General features: G+C 35.5%; 1 protein-coding gene across 9 annotated transcripts in view; it reads left to right on the forward strand.

Moving 5' to 3' along the window:
- The window catches only part of LOC138716254 (uncharacterized), a 619,716-nt gene that overhangs the window by 519,387 nt on the left and 73,903 nt on the right, over positions 1-26,426 (forward strand). For all 9 annotated transcript variants that reach the window (XM_069849112.1, XM_069849113.1, XM_069849120.1 and 6 more), the window contains 2 exons: positions 14,407-14,505; positions 23,746-23,949. In XM_069849112.1, coding sequence (XP_069705213.1) covers positions 14,407-14,505; positions 23,746-23,949 — 303 coding nt within the window. The remainder of the gene's footprint in view (positions 1-14,406; positions 14,506-23,745; positions 23,950-26,426) is intronic.

Below are 26,426 nucleotides of genomic sequence, written 5' to 3' on the forward strand. Positions count from 1 at the left end.
CAGAGAACATCGAAACTAATCAGTGAGTAAAACAACACCAGAATGTAAAATGTTAACACAATGAAGTCATTTATTTATTTATTTATTTATTTCAATTTATTTTTCAATTTATTTAAATTCAAATATACAGAATAAAGAAATATAATTACAAAAACAAACAAAGAGAAATACAAATAAAATAATACAAGCAATATAAAAAGAAGATACAGTAGTATTAACAAAATTTGAGACCGAATGAGCAGCGCTCGTGCTCGGTCGCAGTTCAGATATAATATTTATAATATAATATATTATTTATTTATTTATTCCATTTATTATATGTTAGGAGAAAATCCACAAACGATTAGGGAAAACACGGGAATTTTACTGGAAGCAAGTAAAGAGATAGGTTTGGAAGTAAATCCCGAAAAGACAAAGTATATGATTATGTCTCGTGACGGGAATATTGTACGAAATGGAAATATAAAAATTGGAAATTTATCCTTTGAAGAGATGGAAAAATTCAAATAGCTGGGAGGAACAGTAACAAATATAAATGATACTCGGGAGGAAATTAAAGGCAGAATAAATATGGAAAATGCCTGTTATTATTCGGTTGAGAAGCTTTTATCACTAGTCTGCTGTCAAAAAATCTGAAAGTTAGAATTTATAAAACAGTTATATTACCGGTTGTTCTGTATGGTTGTGAAACTTGGACTCTCACTTTGAGAGAGGAACAGAGGCTAAGGGTGTTTGAGAATAAGTTGCTTAGGAAAATATTTGGGGCTAAGAAGGATGAAGTTACACAAGAAAGTGTAATGGAGAAAGTTACACAACATAGAACTGCACGCATTGTATTCTTCACCTGACATAATTAGGAACATTAAATCCAGACGTTTGAAATGGGCAGGGCATGTAGCACGTATGGGCGAATCCAGAAATGCATATAGAGTGTTAGTTAGGAGGCCGGAGGGAAGAAGACCTTTGGGGAGGCCGAGACGTAGATGGGAAGATAATATTAAAATGGATTTGAGGGAGGTGGGATATGATGATAGAGACTGGATTAATCTTGCACAGGATAGGGACTGATGGCGGGCTTATGTGAGGGCGGCAATGAACCTCCGTGTTCCTTAAAAGCCAGTAAGTTTATTTATTTATTTATTTATTTATTTATTTATTTATTTATTTATTTATTTATTTATTTATTTATTTATTTATTTGTAAGTACATCATTGATTATGTGCTTAAAGAGTGAATTCAAGTATAACGAACAAAAAATTAAATGTATTGTTCACTTGGTTAATTGTTCAGACCCTATTATTTCATACCTAACTGGCCTAAGAAAGCCATTACTTTGGGTTTTGCTACGGAAATTTCAAAATTATAATTTATCATTATATTAATATCGTAGAGGCCTTTTTGGAGGATGTCTTCATTTTCTGAAGTATCACACAAATTACCAGAACTACGAAATGAATTATAGAAGAAATATTACAATAGCAATCATCACTGAGACAAAGCTGAAGTTAATTAGAAGATGAAATTATTCTAGTGAAATGAATTGATGATATAAAGATGGTATTTGGCGAGATGAGGCAGAAGATTCGCCATGGGATAACCTTTTTTTTAAAATTAAATTAAATTTATTTATTTAATACTTTACACTTCAGCTACATTAGGCATTGCAGCCCGAAAGAGCTAAAGCTCGTGCTCGGGCGCAGTTCAGATCAGTTATACAAAATATATCACAAAATTAAGAGAGTTCATTGAGCACAGTAACATTAATAAATGGTAAAATAATACAGCATGTAATAATAGGGTCTATATACAAATAGAAAATACAAAAGTACATGAATATTAGAGTATCAATTTTAACTCAATTAGCTTAAACAATTAAATAATTAATCTGATTTGTTTCTTAAATCTATGTGTGTTAAGTGTACTTAGCTCAGGGTAAGCTCTAATTAATTCATTATATATTTTGGGTCCAAAATTTCTACTGTGTTTTAATCCAGCAGTTGTGTGGCATTTGGGAGTATTTAGAAAGAAACTGTAGTTTTGTCTCGTGTGGTATTCGTGAGGATCAAATTTAAATTTATTGTGGTTTTTATGGAAGTAAATCAGCAATGTTTGTTTATAAATTTCTTCTAGATTTGATACACCAAATTCCCGAAAAATTAATTTTGTTGGGTAATCAAAAGGTTTATATAGACAAATTTTGATAATTCTTTTTTGGAGCAAATTTAAAGGATGGAGAGTCGATTTTGCCATTCCTCCCCAACCTAAAATACCATACTGAATTATTGATTGAAACAGAGCTAAGTACACAGTACGCAGAACATAAACAGGTAAATAAGAGCGTAGAATGGAAAATTTGTGGATTGATATTAACCTTTACAGGAAAATCTCGGAAAAAGCCCAATCAGGTAATCAACCCAAGCGGGAATCGAACCAACCTGCTTGGATGTAGTAAGAGTCTAAGGAAATTGTGACACGCTTGACCTTCCTTCCACTGCTGTCACTGCACAACACGTGACGTCACTAAAGACTGTGACATTAGGCACGCTTGGAGAAATATAGTTCACTATCACGCTCCTTGATCGAGCCTCCGTGACCATAGCAACGAGGCAGAGGCAATTTGTCTGCTGAATGGGTGTCTGCTGTTAGTTTTACAATTATTTCAGAGCACTTGATGAATGCGAGAGATTTCGCAACACTGATGACACATTCGCAACGCCCTTTAACGTTACGTAAGGGCTTCCTTAGCAATTGAGTGACTCAGGGGGGAAGCATCTCATGTGGTGCTCACAAATTGTACAGCGCTTAATTGACTTTCGGACCGGAAGAGAAGTGAAGAATTAAGGCGAAACTAGGAAGTGAAGCTGTTAATGACGTAGGAGACCCGTAACAAAAGTCACGCCTAATATCACGATTAATGATAGCGGTGCACAGTACATTATCATTATGAAACACTGCTCTACGATGCCACTACCGTTATTATGTGAAGTTCTTGATTGGTGACACAGATACATCAAGTTGCTTCCATGTTCCTGTGGGCCTTTTTGAGGTAATGCACACACCAGTACTCTGTGACACATATCAGCATCGCCACTTCTAACAAAGCATTGGTTTGAATGGAGGCGTTCATACGTGAAGTGCAGTCAAGACCAAGTGCATAGTGACGAGAAATGTTTTTGAACAGTTTCACATAACGTAGTAGTTGAAGCAGCGTCATTAAATAACCGAGAAATAGAAAAATAATGTTAAAAATGAAATTGATGTTAATAAAATATTGTCTTGGTTTAATAAAAATTACACAAAAGAGTCATTTCATGAAAAATAACTACAGGGAAAGTCTAAAAAAAATGAACAACTTTACGTATTTATTATGAACTAGCCGTACCCGTGCGCTCCGCTGCACCCGTTAGAAATAAATATAAAGTAATTACATAATTAAAATAGGACGTTTGATCCAGGGAACATTCGTGTTTGATAGAAGGATAAATCGTTTAATATGTTATTTAATTTAAATTGCATCCAAATAATTAAAATGCGATCATTTTGGTCCAGAGACACTCATTTGGTGCAATGACAATTCCTTTAACATGTTTCTTAATTTTTATTACATGCAGCCATAGCTTAATGAAGATTGACACCATTTAGATTTAATGTGTATATTTTATTTTACTTGTTATAGGTTTCCATTGAATTATGGTAATAACTTAATTTTAACCCTTGTTTTGTACGTATTCAGGAAATGGCGCTTGGCCCACTATGGTTCTGAACCCTTCAAATAACTTAAATTATATTATATAATATAATATTATATTATATCACATTATATTATATTATATTATATTATGTTATATTATATTATATTATATTATATTATATTATATTATATTATATTATATTATATTATATTATATTATATTATATTATATTATATTAGAATTTACTGTAATAACATTATAGCATTATGTCCATCTAAGTAGAGAAACTACACTTTCCAATGGTGAAATAATAATTAATTATACAAATCGGTTAATTAATTTAGCTTCCGATATTACTTCATACAAACACAGAAACATTCTCTGTAGGCTATCTTTCATAGCTTTCGATTGTTGTTGTCCAAGGCCACTTATAGACGAAGTCATTTGTTTTTTAATTCATTACACGTCCTTAGATGGCAGTTATTTTAATTTTAAAACTCATTTATCTCATTAAATATCAGTCCTATCAAAATTTTTCAAGGAATAAAACTTATCGCAAATTATTTTCAAAGAAACTTTTGCTATGTAACTTTTTCATGAAAATCAATAATAAGCGAGCTATTTCTATTTATTTAATTCAGGCCCCCTTATAACCCCCCTTTTAAATAATGTATTTTGAATGCCATAGTCTATAGCCTAAAATCTAAGTTATAACGAACTTAATTTATATTCCAATTTTCATCGAAATCCGTTCAGCCATTATCGCGTGGAAAGGTAACAAACATACAGACAGACAGACAGACAGACATACAAACAAACATTTCAAAAAAGCGATTTTCGGTTTCAGGGTGGTAAATTATATATGTTAGGACCAATTATTTTTGGAAAATCGAAAATTACCAGAAAAATTTCGGCTAGAGATTTATTATTAGTATAGATAAACTATTAAAGATAGGTTTTGTTTGTTTTTGTTTTATTAACGACGCTCGCAACTGCAGAGGTTATATCAGCGTCGCCGAATGTGCCGGAATTTTGTCCCGTAGGAGTTCTTTTACATGCCAGTAAATCTACTGACATGAGTCTGTCGCATTTAAGCACACTTAAATGCCATCGAACTAGCCCGGGATCGAACCCGCAACCTTGGGCATGGGAGGCCAGCGCTATACCAACTCGCCAACCAGGTCGACTTAAAGATAGGAGAACGTTCAAGGCATCAATAAACAGCACAAATCTAAAGTTTAAAAATTTTGAGTTCATTTTTGCAAAATTCAAATAAGTCGGGTACTAAATCAAAAAGAAAAATATTACTCAATCATATGACTTATTTTAATGTAAATTATACAGTTATAAATTTTCTTTTTATTTATTAAAACTGTCAACGTTTTCGCCATGCAATATGGCATCTTCAGACATTGATTAGAGATGTCTTATGAAAACAAAACATGGCATTAAGATTGTGAAGGCGATTCATATGAAAGTATAGTTAATGGATGTCAAGGTTAAAAATATTAAAAATATTAAAATAGTGAAAACACTTAAGTGTATAGTTACAACAAAACATTTTAACTATGCATATTTAATCAAGTCCCGCGCCGTGGCGTCGCGGTCTAAGGCATCCTGCGTAAGACTCGCGTTACGAAATGGGCGCTGGTTCGAGTCTTCAGGGGGGGAAGAAATTTTCACATGAAATTTTGGCCAGTGTATGGGACCGGTGCCCACCCAGCATCGTGATGCACTTGGGGAGCTACGATAGGTAGCGAAATCCGGTAGCGAATACCGGCTATATCGGCTGGGAGGATCATCGTGATAACCACACGATACCTCCATTCTGTTTGGATGATCGTCCACCTCTTATTCGACATGTGGGCGTGAGGCCAGCAGCCGGCTGGTCGGTCTAGGCCCTTCACGGGCTGTAGCGCCACGGATTATATATTTAATCAAAGTGACAAAGTAAAATTAAAATATATGTACATAAATACTATTTTCAAAAGGGTATATCATAAGTATATCAAATTTCCTCGTAATCAAGTTAGATGTTGACGAATTATTATTATTTTAATCAGGATTGGTAAGTAAGTTGTGTTAAAGTTTGCTTTATATTTATTTAATTGGTCTTATTTTTTTTATTTTGACGGATTCTGACGGATTTCCAGGTGTTATACAATTTATGTATTGGCAACACTGTCCATTACGGACCAAATCGTCCCAGAGGGTGGCTGGAGTTTAAGGCTGCCTACTTTTACAGTCGACATTAATGGCAGTAGGGATGTCAGTCCTACGTGCCCACCCCCTTTACCCCCAAGGAAATGTCCCTGATACTCATGTTGAAAACTTCTGGTAAGGTAGTTTCCTATCTGAGAGCCCCTGATGGGTGCGTTACACCGAGACACACTCCGCATTGCACTGCCTCCCACACGTTTACAATAGCCTCTGTTTACAGACAAGAACGTAACATCCAGGAAGTTGTTGCAATGCAACTACCGGCATGATATTTATTGGTGGTATACTTAAGCTTCTCACAAGTCGTGGAACAACGGTGAAAATTATGTACACACCTTTTTCATTCATGTGTAAGTCCATTTAAACCTCTTTCCACTTAAATTTTATATCTGCGCTGTATCAACATGCATCCCAGTTTCGGGAATGAAACTACAGTTGTCTTGGTTTGAACGTTTTATTTTTGATATGGTTTACAAATGTTTTTATTATTTTTTTACGAGAAGTTGTAACGATATAAGACTTGATTTATGTAGATGTATGTATTTATTTACACTGCAAGTGGGCAAGCACCCGGTGGCAGTGGTATATACAATATTAACAATACACAGTTAAAATGATAAGCAATACACAATAAAATTTACAATACATAATAAAATTTACAACACATATACAATTTTATGCACAATACAATAAGAATACACAATACAATTTAACACAATAATAATAAAACATAAAATAAAACACCTAATTTTACAACACAACCTACATAATTATGTATAGGTCCTACATAATTTTCAGTAGTCTTTCACTTTACTCTCATCTCATTCCCTGTAGTGGCACTATGACGCATTTCACTGATACTTTAGCACACATTTCACTGACACTCTGTAACACATTTCACTGACACTATAGAACACATTTCATTGACGCTATAAATGATCACTGATCGGAACTGTTCACTGCACTGTAAAACCATAACTTCACTGACTCACCTCGCTTCACTGATACAACAGTTCAAATAAGTCTAATAATTGCATTCTTATGCATACTTATAAACAGAACTACATTTAAACTAAACATTTCTAGTCTAAGGCCCTCTTACACGCTATTTTTAAATAATTTACAATTCAAACCAAGGAAGTAAACTCGTCAGGCTAGATAAATACATGCCACCTTAAAAAATTAAATGTTGAATGTCACCTTAATTTTAATTTCACTTTATACACAACTTTTTAAGTTACTCTTGAATCTCCTTAAGGAAGGACAGCCCTCAAAGACCGCTGCAGGTAGGTCATTCCAATCATTTATAGTTCTATTTAAAAATGAGAATTTACCTACATCCGTTTTCTGTTTCCTACATTTGATTTTAAAATCATGATCGTTCCTACCATAGTACGTTGGCTTTTCTAACCGAGCCGTTATGTCTACCCATGCTTTCTGACCTAGATGTGCTCTATACAATGATGTTATTCTAGTTTTCCTACGTCTGTTTTCCAAAGTTTCCCATTTAAGTTCTTTTATCGTATCGTTCCCATCTTCTCTTTTACCTTTAACAAATTTAGCTGCCCTATACTGGATTCTTTCTAAGGAATTTATCTGATATATTCTATAGGGATCCCAACACGTAGTTCCGTATTCCATTAACGGTCGCACTAATGTTAGATATGCTATTTCCCTCGATTTGGGGCTAGCCTTTCTCAAGATCCTCATAATAAAGTGAAGTGCCCTCCATGCTTTGCCTGTAACATTATCAACATGCTCTCCCCAAGAAAGTTTGGAGTTTAAATACACTCCTAGGTATTTACAACATTGTTCTTGCGGAATTACAACACCACTGAATTCGTAATTAAGACTAGTTTCCTCTCGGGTTTTACAAAATGTTATAGATTTACTTTTAGAACCATTTATTTTCATCCTATGCTTTAACGCCCAGTTGTAAATGCTATTCAAGTCTATTTGAATAGCATCTACATCTGAATTATTTCTAATCTTTCTATAGATAATGCAGTCGTCTGCAAATAGCCTCACATTTGATGTAATATCCTGGCATAGGTCATTTACGTATATTATAAAGAGTAATGGACCCAGAACGCTGCCCTGTGGCACCCCTGAACTTATATTTCCAATTTCCGATATTTCATGACCTACTCTAACTCTCTGGGTTCTACCTTTTAAGAATTCTTGGATCCATAGCACCACTCTTTTATCTATTCCTAGCCTACTTAACTTATCTATTAATATGTCATGTGGCACCAAATCAAATGCTTTCGAAAAGTCAATCACAACTGCATCGATTCTTCCGCCTCTATCTACCTCTTCAGCTAGATCCTGAACCAGCGACGTAATTTGACTATCACATGAGAAGCCTTCCCTAAAACCATGCTGGCGGTTGTAAAACCAGTCTTTCGCATTTAGAACATGACGAATATAATCCGATATCAAATGCTCCATGACTTTACATACGACAGATGTAAGGCTAATCGGTCTGTAGTTTCCGACATCTAATTTATTTCCACCTTTATGTATGGGTACCACTATAGCTGATTTCCAGTCACATGGAATAGCTGCATTGTTTATGGAAAAATGAAATATACGCATTAAGTATGGAATTATGGCCTCGGAACCTAATTTAAGAATCTCTGTAGCAATACTATCTGGTCCTCGAGACTTCCGATTTTTTAATTTCGTTATTCTCTCTCTAACCCTTTTGGAAGTTATTTTGAAAGTCGAATTTGGTTCACATTCACGGTCTGTGACACAACCACTCCTATCAGCGGGATTATTATTATTATTATTATTATTATTATTATTATTATTAATATTGAAAACCGAAATGAAATAGGAATTTAATAAGTCGGCCTTTTCTTTGTCATCAGTTATACTTTCTCCGTTCTGATTTCGTAAAAGCACTACTCCTTCATTTTTCCCTTTTCTCCTGCGTACATAATTATAAAACTGTCTCCAATTGTTACTTTCATCTTCTTTTAAAATAGTTTTTAGAAAATTTTCCTGAGCTAACCTTTTTTCACACTCAAGTTTCTTAATTAATTCAACATATTTTTCCCAATGCTCATGGCTCCGTTTACGTTTGCTAAATGCGCGCCTTGTCTTTTTCTTTAAGTAGCGAATATAATTAGTGTAATATTCTGGGTCCGGATTTTTCTTAATTATTTTAGAAGGTACACATTTTACTAATGCCTCGAAAATTATACACTTAAATTTATGCCACACATTTTCCATATTTCCTTCAGTCCTTAGAAAGTCATCATGCTTTTGTCGTAGAAACGTTTGTAATTCATGTACATCGGTTTTGTTAAAATTCCAGACAGATACTGGACTTGACCTCGGATTTACTGTGATACAAGACTACACAAAACAGTTTTTATTATATGTCTCTGAAGTTTTAATAGCTTACCACATTCAACTAAAAGTTTAATTATGATTCATTCAAATCGTTAATTAAAAGAAAATTGTATGAACACAGTTTGTATAGCATTAACGAATATTTTAACTTGGCAAATATTTTTGTATGATTTTATTTATATTGACGTTGCTATGCATAATGTACTTATGTCCAAGCAATAAATTAGCTATCTATCTATCTATCTATCTATCTATCTGTCTGTCTGTCTGTCTGTCTGTCTGTCTGTCTGTCTGTCTGTCCGTCCGTCCGTCCGTCCGTCCGTCCGTCCGTCTATCTATCTATCTATCTATCTATCTATCTATCTATCTATCTATCTATCTATCTCTGTCTGTCTGTCTGTCTGTCTAAGAACCATAGTCCAAAAAATGCAAATTTGAGATATCAAGCATGTGGTGAGTGTATTGTGGAGGCCATCTACTGAATTGGTTGTTAGTGAAAAAAACACCATTGTCCTATGTTATAGGAGTGGAAATTTTCAGTGGTTTTCATAAAACAACCATAGTCCAAAGACTTTTTCTGTGAAAACAGCCATTCTCCAGGACGATGGCAGCATTTACAAATATCCCATTCATATCATTTTGAACCAACTATTCATAAACTAGTAGATTGGCAGTACATCAGCTGCTTGTCTGTGCGGATGACGTGAATATATTAGGAGAAAATCCACAAACGATTAGGGAACACACGGGAATTTTACTGGAAGCAAGTAAAGAGATAGGTTTGGAAGTAAATCCCGAAAAGACAAAGTATAGGATTATATCTCTTGACGAGAATATTGTACGAAATGGAAATATAAAAATTGGAAATTTATCCTTCGAAGAGGTGGAAAAATTCAAATATCTCGGAACAACAGTAACAAATATAAATGACACTCGGGAGGAAATTAAACATAGAATAAATATGGGAAATGCCTGTTATTATTCGGTTGAGAAGCTTTTATCATCCAGTCTGCTGTCGAAAAATCTGAAAGTTAGAATTTATAAAACAGTTATATTACCTGTTGTTCTTTATGGTTGTGAAACTTGGACTCTCACGTTGAGAGAGGAACATAGGTTAAGGGTGTTTGAGAATAAGGTGCTTAGGAAAATATTTGGGGCTAAGAGGGATGAAATTACAGGAGAATGGAGAAAGTTACACAACGCAGAACTGCACGCATTGTATTCTTCACCTGACATAATTAGGAACATTAATTCCAGACGTTTGAGATGGGCAGGGCATGTAGCACGTATGGGTGAATCCAGAAATGCATATAGAGTGTTAGTTGGGAGGCCGGAGGGAAAAGACCTTTGGGGAGGCCGAGACGTACATGGGAAGATAATATTAAAATGGATTTGAGGGAAGTGGGATATGATGATAGAGACTGGATTAATCTTGCTCAGGATAGAGACCAATGGCGGGCTTATGTGAGGGCACCAATGAACCTTCGGATTCTCTAAAAGCCATTTGTAAGTAGTAGTAGTAATAATAATAATAATAATAATAATAATAATAATAATAATATAAATATAAATATAGTGAGGGCCTGATGGCTCAGTTTGTAGAGGAACTGACAATGGGCTGAAAGGTTAAAAATTTGAAGGTTTTAAGCTCGGAGGACGGGCGTCACATCTCTGAGGAATAGGAACTCGTTGCACGCAGGCTGTGTGCGGTGTGGAATACCTGGACGACGGACGCACGGGCCAGCTTTTGTGAACTAGGCGGAATTGGAACCTCGCAACCCAACACCAGAGCTGCTTCAACAGTCGTCCTGGATTTTGACTGCATGATCAGCGAGATCAGGATCTGTGGGGGACGCTCTGTCAGCTTCTGAGATCATGTAGCCATCATTAGGAATTGTGCGAGAGATTTTTATCATCATCATTATCATCTCATTTATGGCTCCAGTGTTGTCGGTCTTGAAGAGCAGCATCTTCCCATCTGTGCTAGCAGTTGTCAACTCTATGCGTGTTGCCGCTATTCTCTGACTTCCCTCATCATTAACTCCACGGCCCTCTCAGCTATTTCTTCATTAATTTGATATACAGGGACATCATTTTATTTTTACTTCCATTTTTATTGTACCTGAGTTTTCAAATGTACTTCACTCCTACCCCTTCTACTATGAAGTTCAACCGTCCTCCACACAGATCCAAGACCGCATATACACTCATAGTATCCTTACGGTCATAGTAAACAGTTCGTTCCAAAAATATGTTCGCATTTTCCAGTGACGAAAGAGCTTTCAATATTGAATCATTTTCGCACAGGTACTGTCATCCATTTGCGTATACTTTATTTTTTTTCATGGAGTGCAGTTTCATAGAAAGGACTTTGCCGACAGACCTTCTACTGCCCCCTACTAATTGGTTGTCATAAATAAACGTCTTCCTTACTATGACGGAAATCTTGTCTTCTCTTGTTAGTAACGAATCACAACCCTCGTTCAGAAGAATTGACAGGTGCCCGTCAAATCCACGTGGAGGCAGAGTTGCCGCATCGTTTCCGAATTCCAAGAATCCCGTCAGTTTTACTGCATAATTTCGAAGATCATCAGGATTGTGACAACTGTGCAATGTTGGGATTAGGGGACAGGATGGAATTGTCAGAGCTGTTGTGTAGAAAGTCATAAATCTGTAAATGGGTGTTCAAAGGAGCCACCGAACTGCACTCCTTGAAATAAAATAAGGTATACGTATCCCGGTTTCCCCCACCAGCTTTTATTCGCCAGCTAGTGGCTGGGCTGTCTTAGTTCTTTTCTGAGAATATTAATTTCTGTTAGGAATTGGACGTCTACGTAATATAATAGAACTGTTTAAAATAACTTAAATAAAAGGGCCCGTTAAGTAATTAACTGTCACGTGATTTCCTCCCTTTCTACGACCCTACGACATAACCACTTGGACGGACAGTAGATAGCATGTCTAAGTAATTTTATCTTTTCGGATCGGGCAGAAGTGAAGATTGAATTTAGAGTACGTAAAGTACTCTTTTATAGAGTAGGTACAGAATTATTTCAACATGAGTTAGTAGTACGACGGACGAAACTGGTAAATGGAATTAGGTACAATAGTCTATAGTGTGATAATATGCACAAAAAAACTGAAGCCTGTATCGAAATGAACGGCCACCATTTTAAAAAATGTGTTTAAATATCCATATTATGATTATTTTTCAATTTAACTTCATTCTCTGTATTGTACGCTAATGTGCTGTAGACAGTATAATATACACTGCATAATTAATACGTCCACACGGACAGCTCAGTTCGTGAGTAAAAACACTTACTTATTGTTGATACAGTACTGTACTTTGATTGAACAAAAACCTGATGAAAATGATCAAACTCAAAAGCGCAATATTTCCTTGTTTACGTAAATGGATGAACTACTTTTCTTCCCTCCTATACCTAGTAAAGTGTTTGTATATTGCGCCAGTATCATCGAACTCCAGTCGTGGAAGGGGGTAGCAAACGCCGTTGATCCAGAGGTATAGGCAAGTTAATATTAAAAATGTTAGTAAAAATAAAATGATGTCCCTGTACGAGAGCAGTTTTCTGAGGAGGGCGCCAGCAGTGTGTTTCTATGGCAACCAAATGCCGTCATGTAGAGCAGAGAGTTGGTTCCAAGAACGTCTGTCGACACAGAATTAACAAATAGTATTACATTCGCCAAAATTCATAGAATATAGTTTTCCTATACTAGGTTTTAATTAAGTACAGTGTTGCCAACTGCCGAGAGGAAGAACAAGATTAATAAAGATCATTATTAACCCTTTCTGACCTGAATTTTTTTCATACAGTCACCATGGAGAAACAAAATAACAAAGCAATCCTCTTCTTAATAATAGCTGGCTAAGGAACTGGCGAGTACTGCACTCTATCGGTCAAGAACGATACTACTTCTGAGGACACAGAATGGAATAATCAGGAAAATCATACGAGTCAGAGATTACAGAAATATTAGTGATTCCAAATGGTCTCATTCGACTGGAAAGGGTTAATTTCAAGATGTGATATTCTAACACAAACAAAAAATGGAGTATTATCGACGTTTATTTCTCTGTAAAAAATAATCACATGGAAGTCTTAAATTGCATATCGAGAATCTATAAACATTAATGCATTCATGACATTGTATACATCTTGATTACACAACTTTTAACACTATATCACTTGGGAATACGTATTATATGTCTTTCTCGTGCTAAATTTTATCGTACCTGGTGAACATGTTTCGGCCTGCTGTCGTCCATCATGAGTTCTTATGATGGCCGATAGTAGGCCGAAACATGTTAACCAAGTACGATAGACTTTAACACGAGAAATACATATAATACATATTCCGAAGTGACATTGTATACTTGTAAATACTGTTTTAGTAAAATGAAAAGCTGGCGTTCATTAATTTATCCATTACACCTTTATTAATTTGATTGTTCTTAACATATGGTAGTGATACCATATTTTGATGAAATTTCTGGTATCAAGTGTATGCTTATTGAATTTTATTTTATTGGAATTGTAATTAATTAAAATGATCAAGTTTGAGATGAGTACAGATTCAACGTCTCTAAATTACACAGTGTAACAAAAGTTTCTGGTACAGTGAAAAATTTTTTTTTTTAATATTTGATGGTAAATATCACATTTTCGGCCAAATTAGTAATAAAGGATTGCATCACACCACAATCAAGTAGTACCAACTCCTACACCATAAAATTTGGTCATGGTTCCTGACAAAATGGAAATTAACAAGAAAATAATTTTAACATACTGTTATAGAAACTTTTGTTACACTCTGTATATGTTGAAAATAGTCATACCAAGAAATTGCCTCAGTCTACAGAAACTTCACACAGAATGCTTGCATTAAGAAAAATCAGTCGTTCTCGGCCAGAATGATACGAGCTGGCCCGTCTATAAACGTGTTACAGAGTTATGTGGCACTTTATCTATCTCTTGGCCGGTAGTTTAAAATTTGCATAAGTTTAGTACAGTGATCTCTTTCCGTTAAGATATTTGATGGTAAAGTTGATTGTATGAATATTTCACAGTTTGTATATATTTTTATAATAGTTATTCTTTTATTTCAGGCGGTGAAACGCGGACAAGAAGAAAGTGACTTAGAGAGAATCCAAGACTTATTTCCTAATGATTGTCTGAGACTGTATGACAGAGATGTCGTCACCATGGTGAGTAGGTTCAATGTAACAGTGATTTTCTTTTGTTGGCAAAGAGGTTAGAAATAAAATTAAATTATTCTTTTATGAAGTTTTATGGAGAAAAAACATTAAAATTATTGTATTATATTTATTAACATTCCATGGTATTCATACATTGCTTACAGCTAGAATATGGAACAAGTCAAAAAACTTAATACTATTATAAAGTCTTAATCTATAGTCACAGTCTATATGAAATATATACAGACGAGATTTACAATATAGTCTACTAGTACAACACATAGTTTTAGTATCGTTTTCATGAAGCGTTATTGAATGTCATGAATTCACTTACAGAATAGAAGGCGTGAGAAATTAGGTACTTCTTTAATTTGGCCCTAAATAATCTTATGTTTTGAGTTGCATTTTTTATATCGATAGGTAGGCTGTTAAAAATGTTTACTGCCATATAACGCACTCCTTTTTGATAGCACGATAGACTTGCCGATGGAGTATGAAAGTCATTTTTTGACGTGTATTTATGCTATGAACTGTTGAATTAGTTACGTAGTTTTCACGATTACATGCGAGGAAGATTATTAATGAAAAGATATACTGACAAGCCATGGGCATTATTAGTAGTTTTTTTAAAGTGGTCCTACACGATTCCCTAGATTTGGCACCTACTATTATTCTAATTACTCTTTTTTGTAATAGAAATATATTGTTACTATCTGTGGGATTTCTCCAGAATATTATTCCAAAACTCATTACCGAGTGGAAGTATGCAAAGTATATTGTTTTTAAGGTATTGATATTTACTATATTTTGCATAGATCTAATAGGAAAACAAGCTGAATTTAGTTTGGGGGGTAATTTCTTTAATATGATTTTTCCAGTTTAACACAATATCGATTTTTAAGCCAATAAATTTGGTTGTTGTTGTTGTTTCTAATAGGGATCTGTTGTTAATTACTGCGTTAGAAATTTGCGAGGTTGAATTTGTACAGGATTTAAATTGAATTATGTTAGTTTTGTTACAATTTAATATCAATATAATGACTGAGAACCAGTCACATATTTTGAAGAGAATTTCCTCTGTTGAAGATTGGAATGTGTTGGAGTTATTGGCTGTAATTACTATACTTGTGTCCTCTGCAAATAGATTGTTCATTGTGACAGTGTGTAAAAAATAGGTAAATAAAGACAAACATTGTCTTTTACATTGGACAGTCAGATAAACTATTAATGTGTGAACAAAATACGTAGGCTACCTTCAATTTTGGCCACGCGAAGTAATTCCAAAGAAGAAACAATATATTTAATTACATCTTCCAACATCAATGTTGAAGAACATGAGAACAGCGAAAACTGTGCAGTAATAGTGCATTATGCAACGAGCCTAGAATGATAGTAATTAAGACGCAAGTATGGATGTTTGTGAAACGAGCACAAGCGACTTTTTATGCTCGACCATATTTCTAACTTGAAATTATTCAGATGTATGCATTTTATTTGTATCTGACAAGATCGAAAGTGACCTTGTTCTAGGTCGTGAATTGTGAGATGTGCGCAGACGCGAAAGTATTGATTTTTTTTTTCCGAGGAACAATAATGTCACTGACCTTGATGTAATCCCGTTAAACTTGATATAACCTTGATTATTGAATTCGACATTGGAAAACGAGATGACAAATTGAATTTATTTGAATATTATTTACAATTAACGCTAATTATTATAGTAACAGAACATAACCTTCTGCGACAGTATTGGATTTCCAGCCTCCGTGACTATTCGCTAATTCTCTTTCGATTGCATATGCGAGAATAATCGATACTTGCGGTTTTATAACGGTACAAAGCTGACTTGTCATTGGCTGAACACCTGTAAGCTGAGTTGTCATTGGCTGAACACCTGAACTTTAATGAGTAGGTGTACTTTAATGACATGCATTAAAGGACTGCTACCAGGTGTATAATTACTACATTTCGGCATGGTCGAGCATAAAATAAATTAAAAGAAGATAGTAACATAATACAGAATCCCCTCCCAAGCAATAGAACAAAGAGTAAGTAGTAATTTTTATTCCTAACAATAGCAACAGCTTGTAAAGATGGATAAGCAAGATTGAGCCGTGTAATCCATTAAAGGCTGGTCCACAATAAACCGGGAACGGAAACGAGAACGGAAGTATTGTTAAAGTAAATGTATTTAAATGTGAGCAATCACAATTAATTTTCACGTTCCCTTTCCCGGACTCCGGCAAGTTTCTCGTTAATTGTGAATGCTCACATTTAAATACATTTATTTTAACAGTATTTCCGTTCTCGTTGTCGTTTCCGTTCCCGATTTATTGTGTACCAGCTTTTAGTCTTACACGGCAACAGAAGTAAAGTGTTTTTAGTTATAAATGTTAAAGAAATTGAAACTTGTTAGATTTTAAATAACTATAAGGACTAATAATTGAAATGGAATATACGTGGAACGCCAAAATAAAACTATTTATTGGCTCAATTAAAAATATGTAATGATCACTTGAAAATTATCTAAAATATTCCCAAATACTCAACTTTACAACTTACTTACTTACAAATGGCCTTTAAGGAATCCGAAGGTTCATTGCCGCCCTCACATAACCCCGCCATCGGTCCCTATCCTGTGCAAGATTAATCCAGTCTCTATTATCCCACCTCCCTCAAATCCATTTTAATATTATCCTCCCATCTACGTCTCAGCCTCCCCAAAAGTCTTTTTCCCTCCGGTCTCCCAACTAAAACTCTGTATGCATTTCTGGGTTCGCCCATAAGTGCTACATGCCCTGCCCATCTCAAACGTCTGGATTTAATGTTCCTTATTATGTCAGGTGAAGAATACAATGCGTGCAGTTCTGTGTTGTGTAACTTTCTCCATTCTCCTGTAACTTCATCCCTCTTAGCCTCAAATATTTTCCTAAAACACCCTTAACCCCTGTTCCTCTCTCAACGTGAAAGTCCAAGTTTCACAACATACAGAACAACCGGTAATATAACTGTTTTATAAAATCTAACTTTCAGATTTTTTGACAGCAGACTGGATGTCAGGCATTTCCTGTATTTATTTTGTGTTTAATTTCTTCCCGAGTGTCATTTATATTTGTTACTGTTGCTCCCAGGTATTTTAATTTTTCCACCTCTTCAAAGGATGAATTTACAATTTTTATATTTCCATTTCGTACAATATTCTCGTCACGAGACATAATCATATACTTAGTCGTTTCGGGATTTACTTCCAAACGTATCGCTTTACTTGCTTCAAGTAAAATTCCCTTGTTTTCCCTAATCCTTTGTGGATTTTCTCCTAACATATTCACGTCATCCGCATAGACAAGAACCTGATGTAACCCGTTCAATTCCAAACACTGTCTGTTATTCTGAACTTTCCTATATTACAGAAATAAAAAGAAAGCTCTCCTGGGAACTTCACACATACTAACAAAACATTTAATAATAATGACATTAAATTTATTTTGTATTACAGCGTAAGGTTCTTCGTAAGTGCCGGCATATCTTTGAAATGGATTACTCAAATTCTAAAACTTTTTTCTTTAAGAACCTTAAGAGTGCAAAATTTTCTAGGGCTGTGGAAATAATGTTTAACTTGATACGAGTGAAATAATAATAATAATAATAATAATAATAATAATAATAATAATAATAATAATAAAGACAGGTAACTATACACAATGTCTGGCACTAGCGATGGCAGCAATAAAGAGCCCTTTTCACTTTCTGTAGATTGTGAGTATGTCGGCTCTCCAGGTTCCTGTTGAGCGTCGTGTTTGAGGAAGCTGGTATCAGTTTTCGCGCTCTACTTATTCTGGCTATTGCGGGGAAACGCCTGCCGGTCGGAAATGACTTGTAAGCCCGTGCAACTCCAGTGCGTCGCATATCCGAATGTCCACACCATGCACGCAGATATTATCCTCTTTATGAAGCCTGCTCCTTTCTGTAAATAATGCAACAGAACAGTGCCTCTTTGCTGGCTTTCCTATACGTTGGCTGTTACTGCATCTGTGTCATAGTGGGGAAAAAATTCGTACTACATGAACAGAGCTGGGAAACTGTAGAGTTGATCCCAAAGATTCATTCACTAAAGGAGAAAGACTAAGGTAGAAGGTACAGTACATGAGTTTTCGTCCTTGCAAGAGCTTTTGGTACTCAACATTTATCTGAGTTCCTAGCCTAAAGACGACTTATCTCAGTTCCTTCAGACAGTTCCGGTTGTGTTGGTTTGAATGTTTTTGTTTCGGTTTAAAAATGCATAGATTGGTCTATGATAAGATAAGTAATTAATAATTTATATAAAAATCCTTGGCACGACAGCCTATGAAGGACCATGACCGGCTACTGGCCTCACGTCCACATACCGAAGCAGAGGTGGACGATCATCCAACCAGAATGGAGGTATACCGTGTGGTTAGCACGATGATCCTTCCAGCCGTAATAGCTAGCTTTCGTAACCGAATTTCGCTACCTATCGTAGCTCCCCAAGTGCATCGCGATGCTGGGTGGGCACCGGTCCCATACACTGGCCGAAATTTCGTGAGAAAATTTCTTCCCACATGAGAACTCGACTAGCGCGCATTCCGTAACGCGAGTCCTACGCAGGATAAGGAATGCAATATTTTTTCTCCTCATATAGAGTGACATTCCAAAAGTAGTTTCAGCTCACAACAATTTTTGCACTATTGTTTCACTCAAGTTTATCGCATAAAAGTTCATTAGTATTCCCGAGAGGAATATATATATACATATATATATATATATATATATATATATATATAGAGAGAGAGAGAGAGAGAGAGAGAGAGAGAGAGAGAGGCTATTTATTTCTCAGGACTTCAGGAAATATGGCGGGGTTCTCTTCTGAGATTAATTTTATAAAAAAACCTAAGTACGATTAGTATGATATTTTCACGTCATTATTATATTTTTCTTGATTTTAAATCATTCATACTCTTTTATTTATAACAAAATAAGAATAATACCCTAAAATAGTAAACTTAAAACATTTTATATGCTATAACATGGCCTTCTTTATTACCTATAGATGTTTTCATTGTCACAATCGATATGTAGTCCTCACATCTCGCTGGACGGAATTTACTATCTGATTTATAGGAAGACGTTCTCCCCACATTCTTATGATGCGTCCACGCGTGATCTCAGAAATATTTCCTAAAATGTGTTCTCAATAGATAGTTTATTCAAAGCCTAGACAAACTAGCTGAATTTTGTTATGACTGCACATCAATAATAGGGCTTACAAAGCCTTCTGTGTATCGGTATGTCATTTGTTTCCCAAGTCTCGTAAGACGATAATAATTTAAGTCGATATAGACTTCGACCTGGAATACTAATGAACGCTTCTGTTATCGCTTTAACATTGCAGAACTCGAGATTAAAAATCAAACAAGTGGTCGCACAGCACGGCTAATTTTATACGCAACTTCGTCGTCCTCATGTCCCTACCGAGGGGAGGTGACGTCATTGGAAATGGTCACACAAGTTACATTGGTTCATGGCCTAGGGGACAGATCTCTAGGCGCTAAAAACGAGAGATTTAGGACTTTATAAAATCCTATTTAGAACATTTAGGAGTTCAACAATTAATAACTTTAATTTTAATAAATGTTTCATTTTAGGTGGAATTCATGTACACAGAACTTGTGTTGACGATGAGTGCTATTGAACTGAAAGCTCAAATTATATCAGTGGAAGAGACTGATTGCTGATTGGTCAGTTTCATTTCGCATGACGGGGGTGCACTGAGGAGAACACTAATTTTGTAAGCTCTTCTCTAACGTGAACAACCTACCAACCCTTTTTATGATAGGATGGACTTTTCCAAATGAATTTACCAGACCAGTGTTTGTCTGCAAGAGATTTTTTTTTTACTGAATTTAAATACTATTATAGTCACAATCATGCCATGGTATGAAAGAAAAATTTCACAACCTCGAGCGGGAATCGAACCTGCGACTTCCTGTCCGCAGGTTCGATTCCCGCTCGAGGTTGTGAAATTTTTCTTTCTTACCATGGCATGATTGTGACTATAATAGTATTTAAATTCATTAATATGTCACATCAACGGACGTATATACGTCACCAAACATCTTAAGATGAAGATTACAATTTTTTTACATTTAAATAGCGTTTTTTGTAGTTTTTTTGGGCATTCTTGCATTTTAATACCGGTATTTTTATTTTAAATATACTCAAAATACTAAAACTGTGCTTTTCAGGCACACACATAGGTTTGAGGTATTTATAGAAGTTTATGCTTCATTTAGGAGTTTTAGGTCCTATAGAATTTTATTAATAGAGGAGATCCTGTGTACATGAAATATAGAAATATCTGAATAACCTACGTCTAGGACGTAACAAACAAAATAGGTACGGAACTAGAAATTCGTTCCCTACTAATACAGTGGAACTCCACAAATAGACATAGCAATGGTCCGTGTGCGAGACGAGGTACGAACGCTGTCTTTCTACATTGCGGACATTGGTAAACATAAGGGCTATACAATGTTTTATGGCGTGCGGACCGAAACATAAATAATTAACGTATATAATTTTAAATAATATATTGTAGTATATGCTGCACTATCACCTTTACTTTTTAACTTCGCTCTAGAATATGCCATTAGGAAAGTCCAGGGTAACACAGAGGGTTTGGAATTGTCACGGGTTACATCAGCTGCTTGTCTATGCGGATGACGTGAACATGTTAGGAGAAAATCCACAAACTATTAGGGAAAACACGGAAATTCTACTTGAAGCAAGTACAGAGATAAGGTTGGAAGTAAATCCCGAAAAGACAAAGTATATGATTATGTCTCGTGACGAGAATAGTGTACGAAATGGAAACATAAAAATTGGAGAGTTATCCTTCGAAGGGGTGGAAAAAGTCAAATATCTTGGAGCAACAGTAACAAATATAAATGACGCTCGGGAGGAAATTAAACGCAGAATAAATATGGGAAATGCCTGTTATTATTCAGTTGAGAAGATTTTGTCATCTAGTCTGCTGTCAAAAAATCTGAAAGTTTGAATTTATAAAACAGTTTTATTACCGGTTGTTCTGTATGGCTGTGAAACTTGGACTCTCACTTTGAGAGAGGAACATAGGTTAAGGGTGTTTGAGAATAAGGTTCTTAGGAAAATATTTGGGGCTAAGAGGGATGAAGTTACAGGAGAATGGAGAAAGTTACACAACGCAGAACTGCAAGCACCTGACATAATTAGGAATATTAAATCCAGACGTTTGAGATGGGCAGGGCATGTAGCACGTATGGGCGAATCCATAAATGCATATAGAGTGTTAGTTGGGAGGCCGGAGGGAACAAGACCTTTAGGAAGGCCGAGACGTAGATGGGAAGATAATATTAAAATGGATTTGAGGGAGGTGGGGTATGATGATAGAGAATGGATTATCTTCCTCAGGATAGAGACCTATGGCGGGCTTATGTGAGGGCGGCAATGAACCTCCGGATTCCTTAAAAGCCAGTAAGTAAGTAAGTAAGCGTATATAATATTACGTTATAATATTATAATATATAATATTATGTTTAGCAGTATCAAACACCATAACATGATAACAACTTGGAGAACAGTCAACTTTCTTCTTATTGTCCGCCATTATTTACATTGCAAAAAAAAAACCAGTGTCTCCAACAGAGTGTACGGAAAGTCACCAAAAAGTAGTTGTAAAGTCGCTAGATTTCTCATTATCAACAAAGAAAGATTAAATTTTGTCACTATGGGGTGCTAAAAAGGTCACTAAATCCCTATTTAAGCAATATAAAAGTTAAAAGAAATTGTTGTTGAAAAAGAGTTAAAGTCTCTAGATTGGAAACACTGAACAAACCTGTATAACATTATCCGCGCATCACGTATTTCACCTGTTTATGCGATGTTGCCAAATCGTTTTCACGTGAACTTAGATTGCATTTGAACCAAGGTAATTTGATCGCAGAAAAGTTTTATACAATAGAGGAAGTGTCTGAACTCGGTTCACTTTTCGATCTTAGATCAAAGCTTATGTTTAGTCAGGGAGTTTTATACAATTGGGCCTTAATGTTGTTACAGTAAGCATTTGAGATTGTCATTTTTTTGTTTCACCGCGGATCCCCGAACGGGTATTAGTATACTCAGGCCCAATTGTATAAAACTCCCTGACTAAAGATCAACTTTGATCGAAGATCGAAAAGTGAACCGAGTTCAGACACTTCTTCTATTGTATAAAACTTTCCTGCGATCAAATTACCTTGGTTCAAATGCAATCTAAGTTCACGTGAAAAGGATTTGGCAACATCGCATAAACAGGTGAAATACGTGATGCGCGGACCATGTTATACAGGTTTGTTCAGTGTTGCCAATCTAGCGACTTTAACTCTTTTTCAACAACAATTTCTTTTAACTTTTATATTGCTTAAATAGGGATTTAGTGACCTTTTTTGCACCCCATAGTGACAAAATTTAATCTTTCTTTGTTGATAATGAGAAATCTAGCGACTTTACAACTACTTTTTGGCGACTTTCCGTATTACACTCTGTTGGAGACACTGGGTTTTTTGTACAATGTAAATAATGGCGGACAAAAAGAAGAAGGTTGACTCTTCTTCAAGTTGTTATCATGTTATGGTGTTTGATACTGCTAAACATAATAAAGCTTTATAAAACGACAATTTTTGTTTACTAATGCAGTTAATTGGACATTTATGAATGTACCTATCATATCCATTAATAATTAATGGTTGTTATAAACATAATATAATTATAGGTTATGTTATTTGATACTGCTGAACACGATAGAGCCTTATAAAATATAAGAATGTTTGTGTATTAAGGCAAGAAATTGAAAGAAATATATATAAATGTACCTAACATATCTATTAATATTAATAATAATGGATATTTTATTTGCACAATCTGTCACTCGTATATTTCAAACAGAAAAGAAATAACTGAACTTGGATCATCTAACTTAATCGGAGAAATTTCTTCAGTCAAAGTTGACTTTAGTTTGAGACAAATTAATCTCAGATTAGACTTTATACAACACAAAATTCCAAGTTCAGCTGAAATAAGGATCAATTTAACCTCTGATCTAAGATTAAATGGTTTATACAATCGGGCCTCAGGGTGGGGAAGACGTATTCTGCGTCAAAGAATAAGAAGTGTGTGGCTGTGCAGTGAAGTGAATTGTGTGTGTTTACTTTGCAGAAGATGAAGGGACTCATCCGGAAGCGGTCAACGACCGCCGCCCGTCTGCAGAGGGCATTGTCGGCCAAAGCTCTGCGGCCCGGCACCGGGGACTGCTCCGGGGACCCGGCCAGCCCTCAGAGCCCCAACAGGGATCAAGGGTTGCCGCGCACCGGCCAAGACAAAAGACAGTTCTTGATGGAGGCGCCCGTGCAGTTCACAACGGTACGTAGATGAGATGAATGCCGTTGGCTGAGCTAAAGTTTTCCAAAATACAGAATATTTCCAGTTTTAGGCACTGGACACTTCTAGTGGCTTTGCCTGCAGACATATCAAAAAATTAAATAAACCTGCTATTAATCTTTTTTACTCTATAGAAAATTGTCTGAAATCTTACAGAAATTGGGACTGTTTCATCAGAACAATATGTCTGTGATGCAATGAGGAACGAATCCTTCTGAATAGTTCCACGTGAGAACGATTGTCCGTTGTAAAATCAGCAGACATTATTTTATACTTGAAATCTCTTGTCCACGTCCATTGATACAACAGCGGCATATTAAAACAAACAATGTGGCTTAGATTTAGTTCAGTGATATCAAAGCAAGCGCGTTTTTCTGACCTTGACGTCATGCGCGGGCAGCAAGCACTAAGTATGGAAAGAGGAAGGGTTGTGTCTATGAATAAGCAACCTGTTGGATTAAAAAAAACAGTGTTGCACAAACTTCAAACGGAACGTGAAATTTTATGTCGTTATTTTTATATGGCTTCTTTCTGTTTAATATTATCTATATTGTCTGTAAAACGAAAGTACTAACACTGATTTCTTAATATTGCACTTATGTTTCAATTCTTAATAACATAATAGAGAGTTAAGAAGGAATATTCACTTAAATTCCATAGTAGTATAATATTATACTGTATGAAGTGGATGAAACACATCATTCATAAAGAAAGTGATATTCCAAAGAAAGAGATTGAGTATGACATGATAAGTTGGAATTTATATTGATGGCATCTTTAGCCTTACAAAAGTAATCAATAAACTAATCAAAACAATTTTACAGTACAAAGCAAAGTTACCTAGGTACTGTATCTGTTTTAAGTGTAACTAATATTACATAACAAAACTCTTATCGCATTATGCTTTTAAGGTGACATTTGTGAGCAACTTCCTATCATCAGAATATTAAATTGTTTTCTCGAAATCTGCTGAAGCTATAGAGCTGACATTTTTACAACACATGAGCACGTATCTTTTGCTTATGATGTAACAGTAGTTGCTTTGTTAATTCATTTCCTTACAAACAATTTCCATGCGAATATTTTCAAAATTTTCAATAGGCCTACACTATCTCCAGTAATACGTATATACGGTATATTAGATTTACGAAAACATTCTGTAAGGCTACTAAATAAATAGGCCTATACCTGAAAATTTCACTTTTCTATACGAAAAGTTGAGAAAATATTTCTTTTGAATAAAAAAATCAAACTTGTAAAAATGAGCATTAAAATCAAAACTTACATTCTTATAATGCACTTATACTTCTCAGACAAATCTAAAAATTACCATGGATACAGTTTTAATAAGTTGTCTTCCCTTTATCTATTGAATCAGTGCTGGCCATCCCTGAATATAGCTCGACCAAGCGGCATATACCACCTCTACCGTCTGTCTCTTTCCTTCCCGCTGTAAAGCGCTCAGGCTCTCCTGGGCTCTAAAGCGCGCGCTTGCTCCTGCGGGCATCAATTGACATGCCTGCTGTATACGCTTGGGGTATATGGGCGCGGGCCCGGACGGCAATATTTTGAGAAAAAAAAATAGAGCTGAAAATAAATTTTCAATATTATCCTACTTCGCAGATTCCTGCATACATATCACTTTCTTTTTATATTTTGATTGCTAAATGTGTACGATTTGCGTTAGTTGGTGGGGGCTCAAACTTTTTTTTGGGTCCATGGACGTAACACTACTTAAATACGGGGATATGTACCCCATTCTAGAGCAAATCGACCCACAATGTGGCGGGAGATTATGACCCTCATCTTTAAGGACACTCGGCATGTAGTAGGGATATTATGATTACATGATTAGATCAATGGAGAAAATCCATGCCACATTGGAAATCGAACCCGCGACCTCCTGGCTTTGTAACGCTACGTCTTAACTGCGACACTACCGCACGCACTCCGAAAAGTATATTAATGGTCTTATAAGCCAAAAAAAAAAGCTGAGAAAGCAAACTGCGTCTTAAAATACTCAATTTTCCATAAAGAATGTGGATATGTTTCTGGCTTACCTGTGTACAAAGATGGAAATTCATGGAAATCTTGACCCTAGTGACAATGTTTCCCCTCACTCTTTGTGGGGTCATTGACCTGCCTTCCGGGGGGCTACCGATTCTTGTCGATTTCAAGAAAAACATACTTCTATCTACAGTTTACAGGAAGAACTTCTCATACCTGCGTATTATTTGCTATTTGCGTACCTGCCGCTCCCCGCTGCTCTTTTGTTTTACAATATTTTTGTGAAACGCTTGCTTTGAATTTGTATAGTCACATCATATCATCACTACATATTTCATATGCGCAATGTTCAAAACATACAGAGGTGAGCCGAGCCTGCCTGGAGAGAAATAAAAAATAGGTTGTTGCCACCAAATTACTCTTCAAGGAACGACCACTCATATAAATTGAGG

Source organism: Periplaneta americana, chromosome 16, assembly GCF_040183065.1.
Source record: "Periplaneta americana isolate PAMFEO1 chromosome 16, P.americana_PAMFEO1_priV1, whole genome shotgun sequence".
Taxonomy (NCBI): Eukaryota; Metazoa; Arthropoda; class Insecta; order Blattodea; family Blattidae; genus Periplaneta; species Periplaneta americana.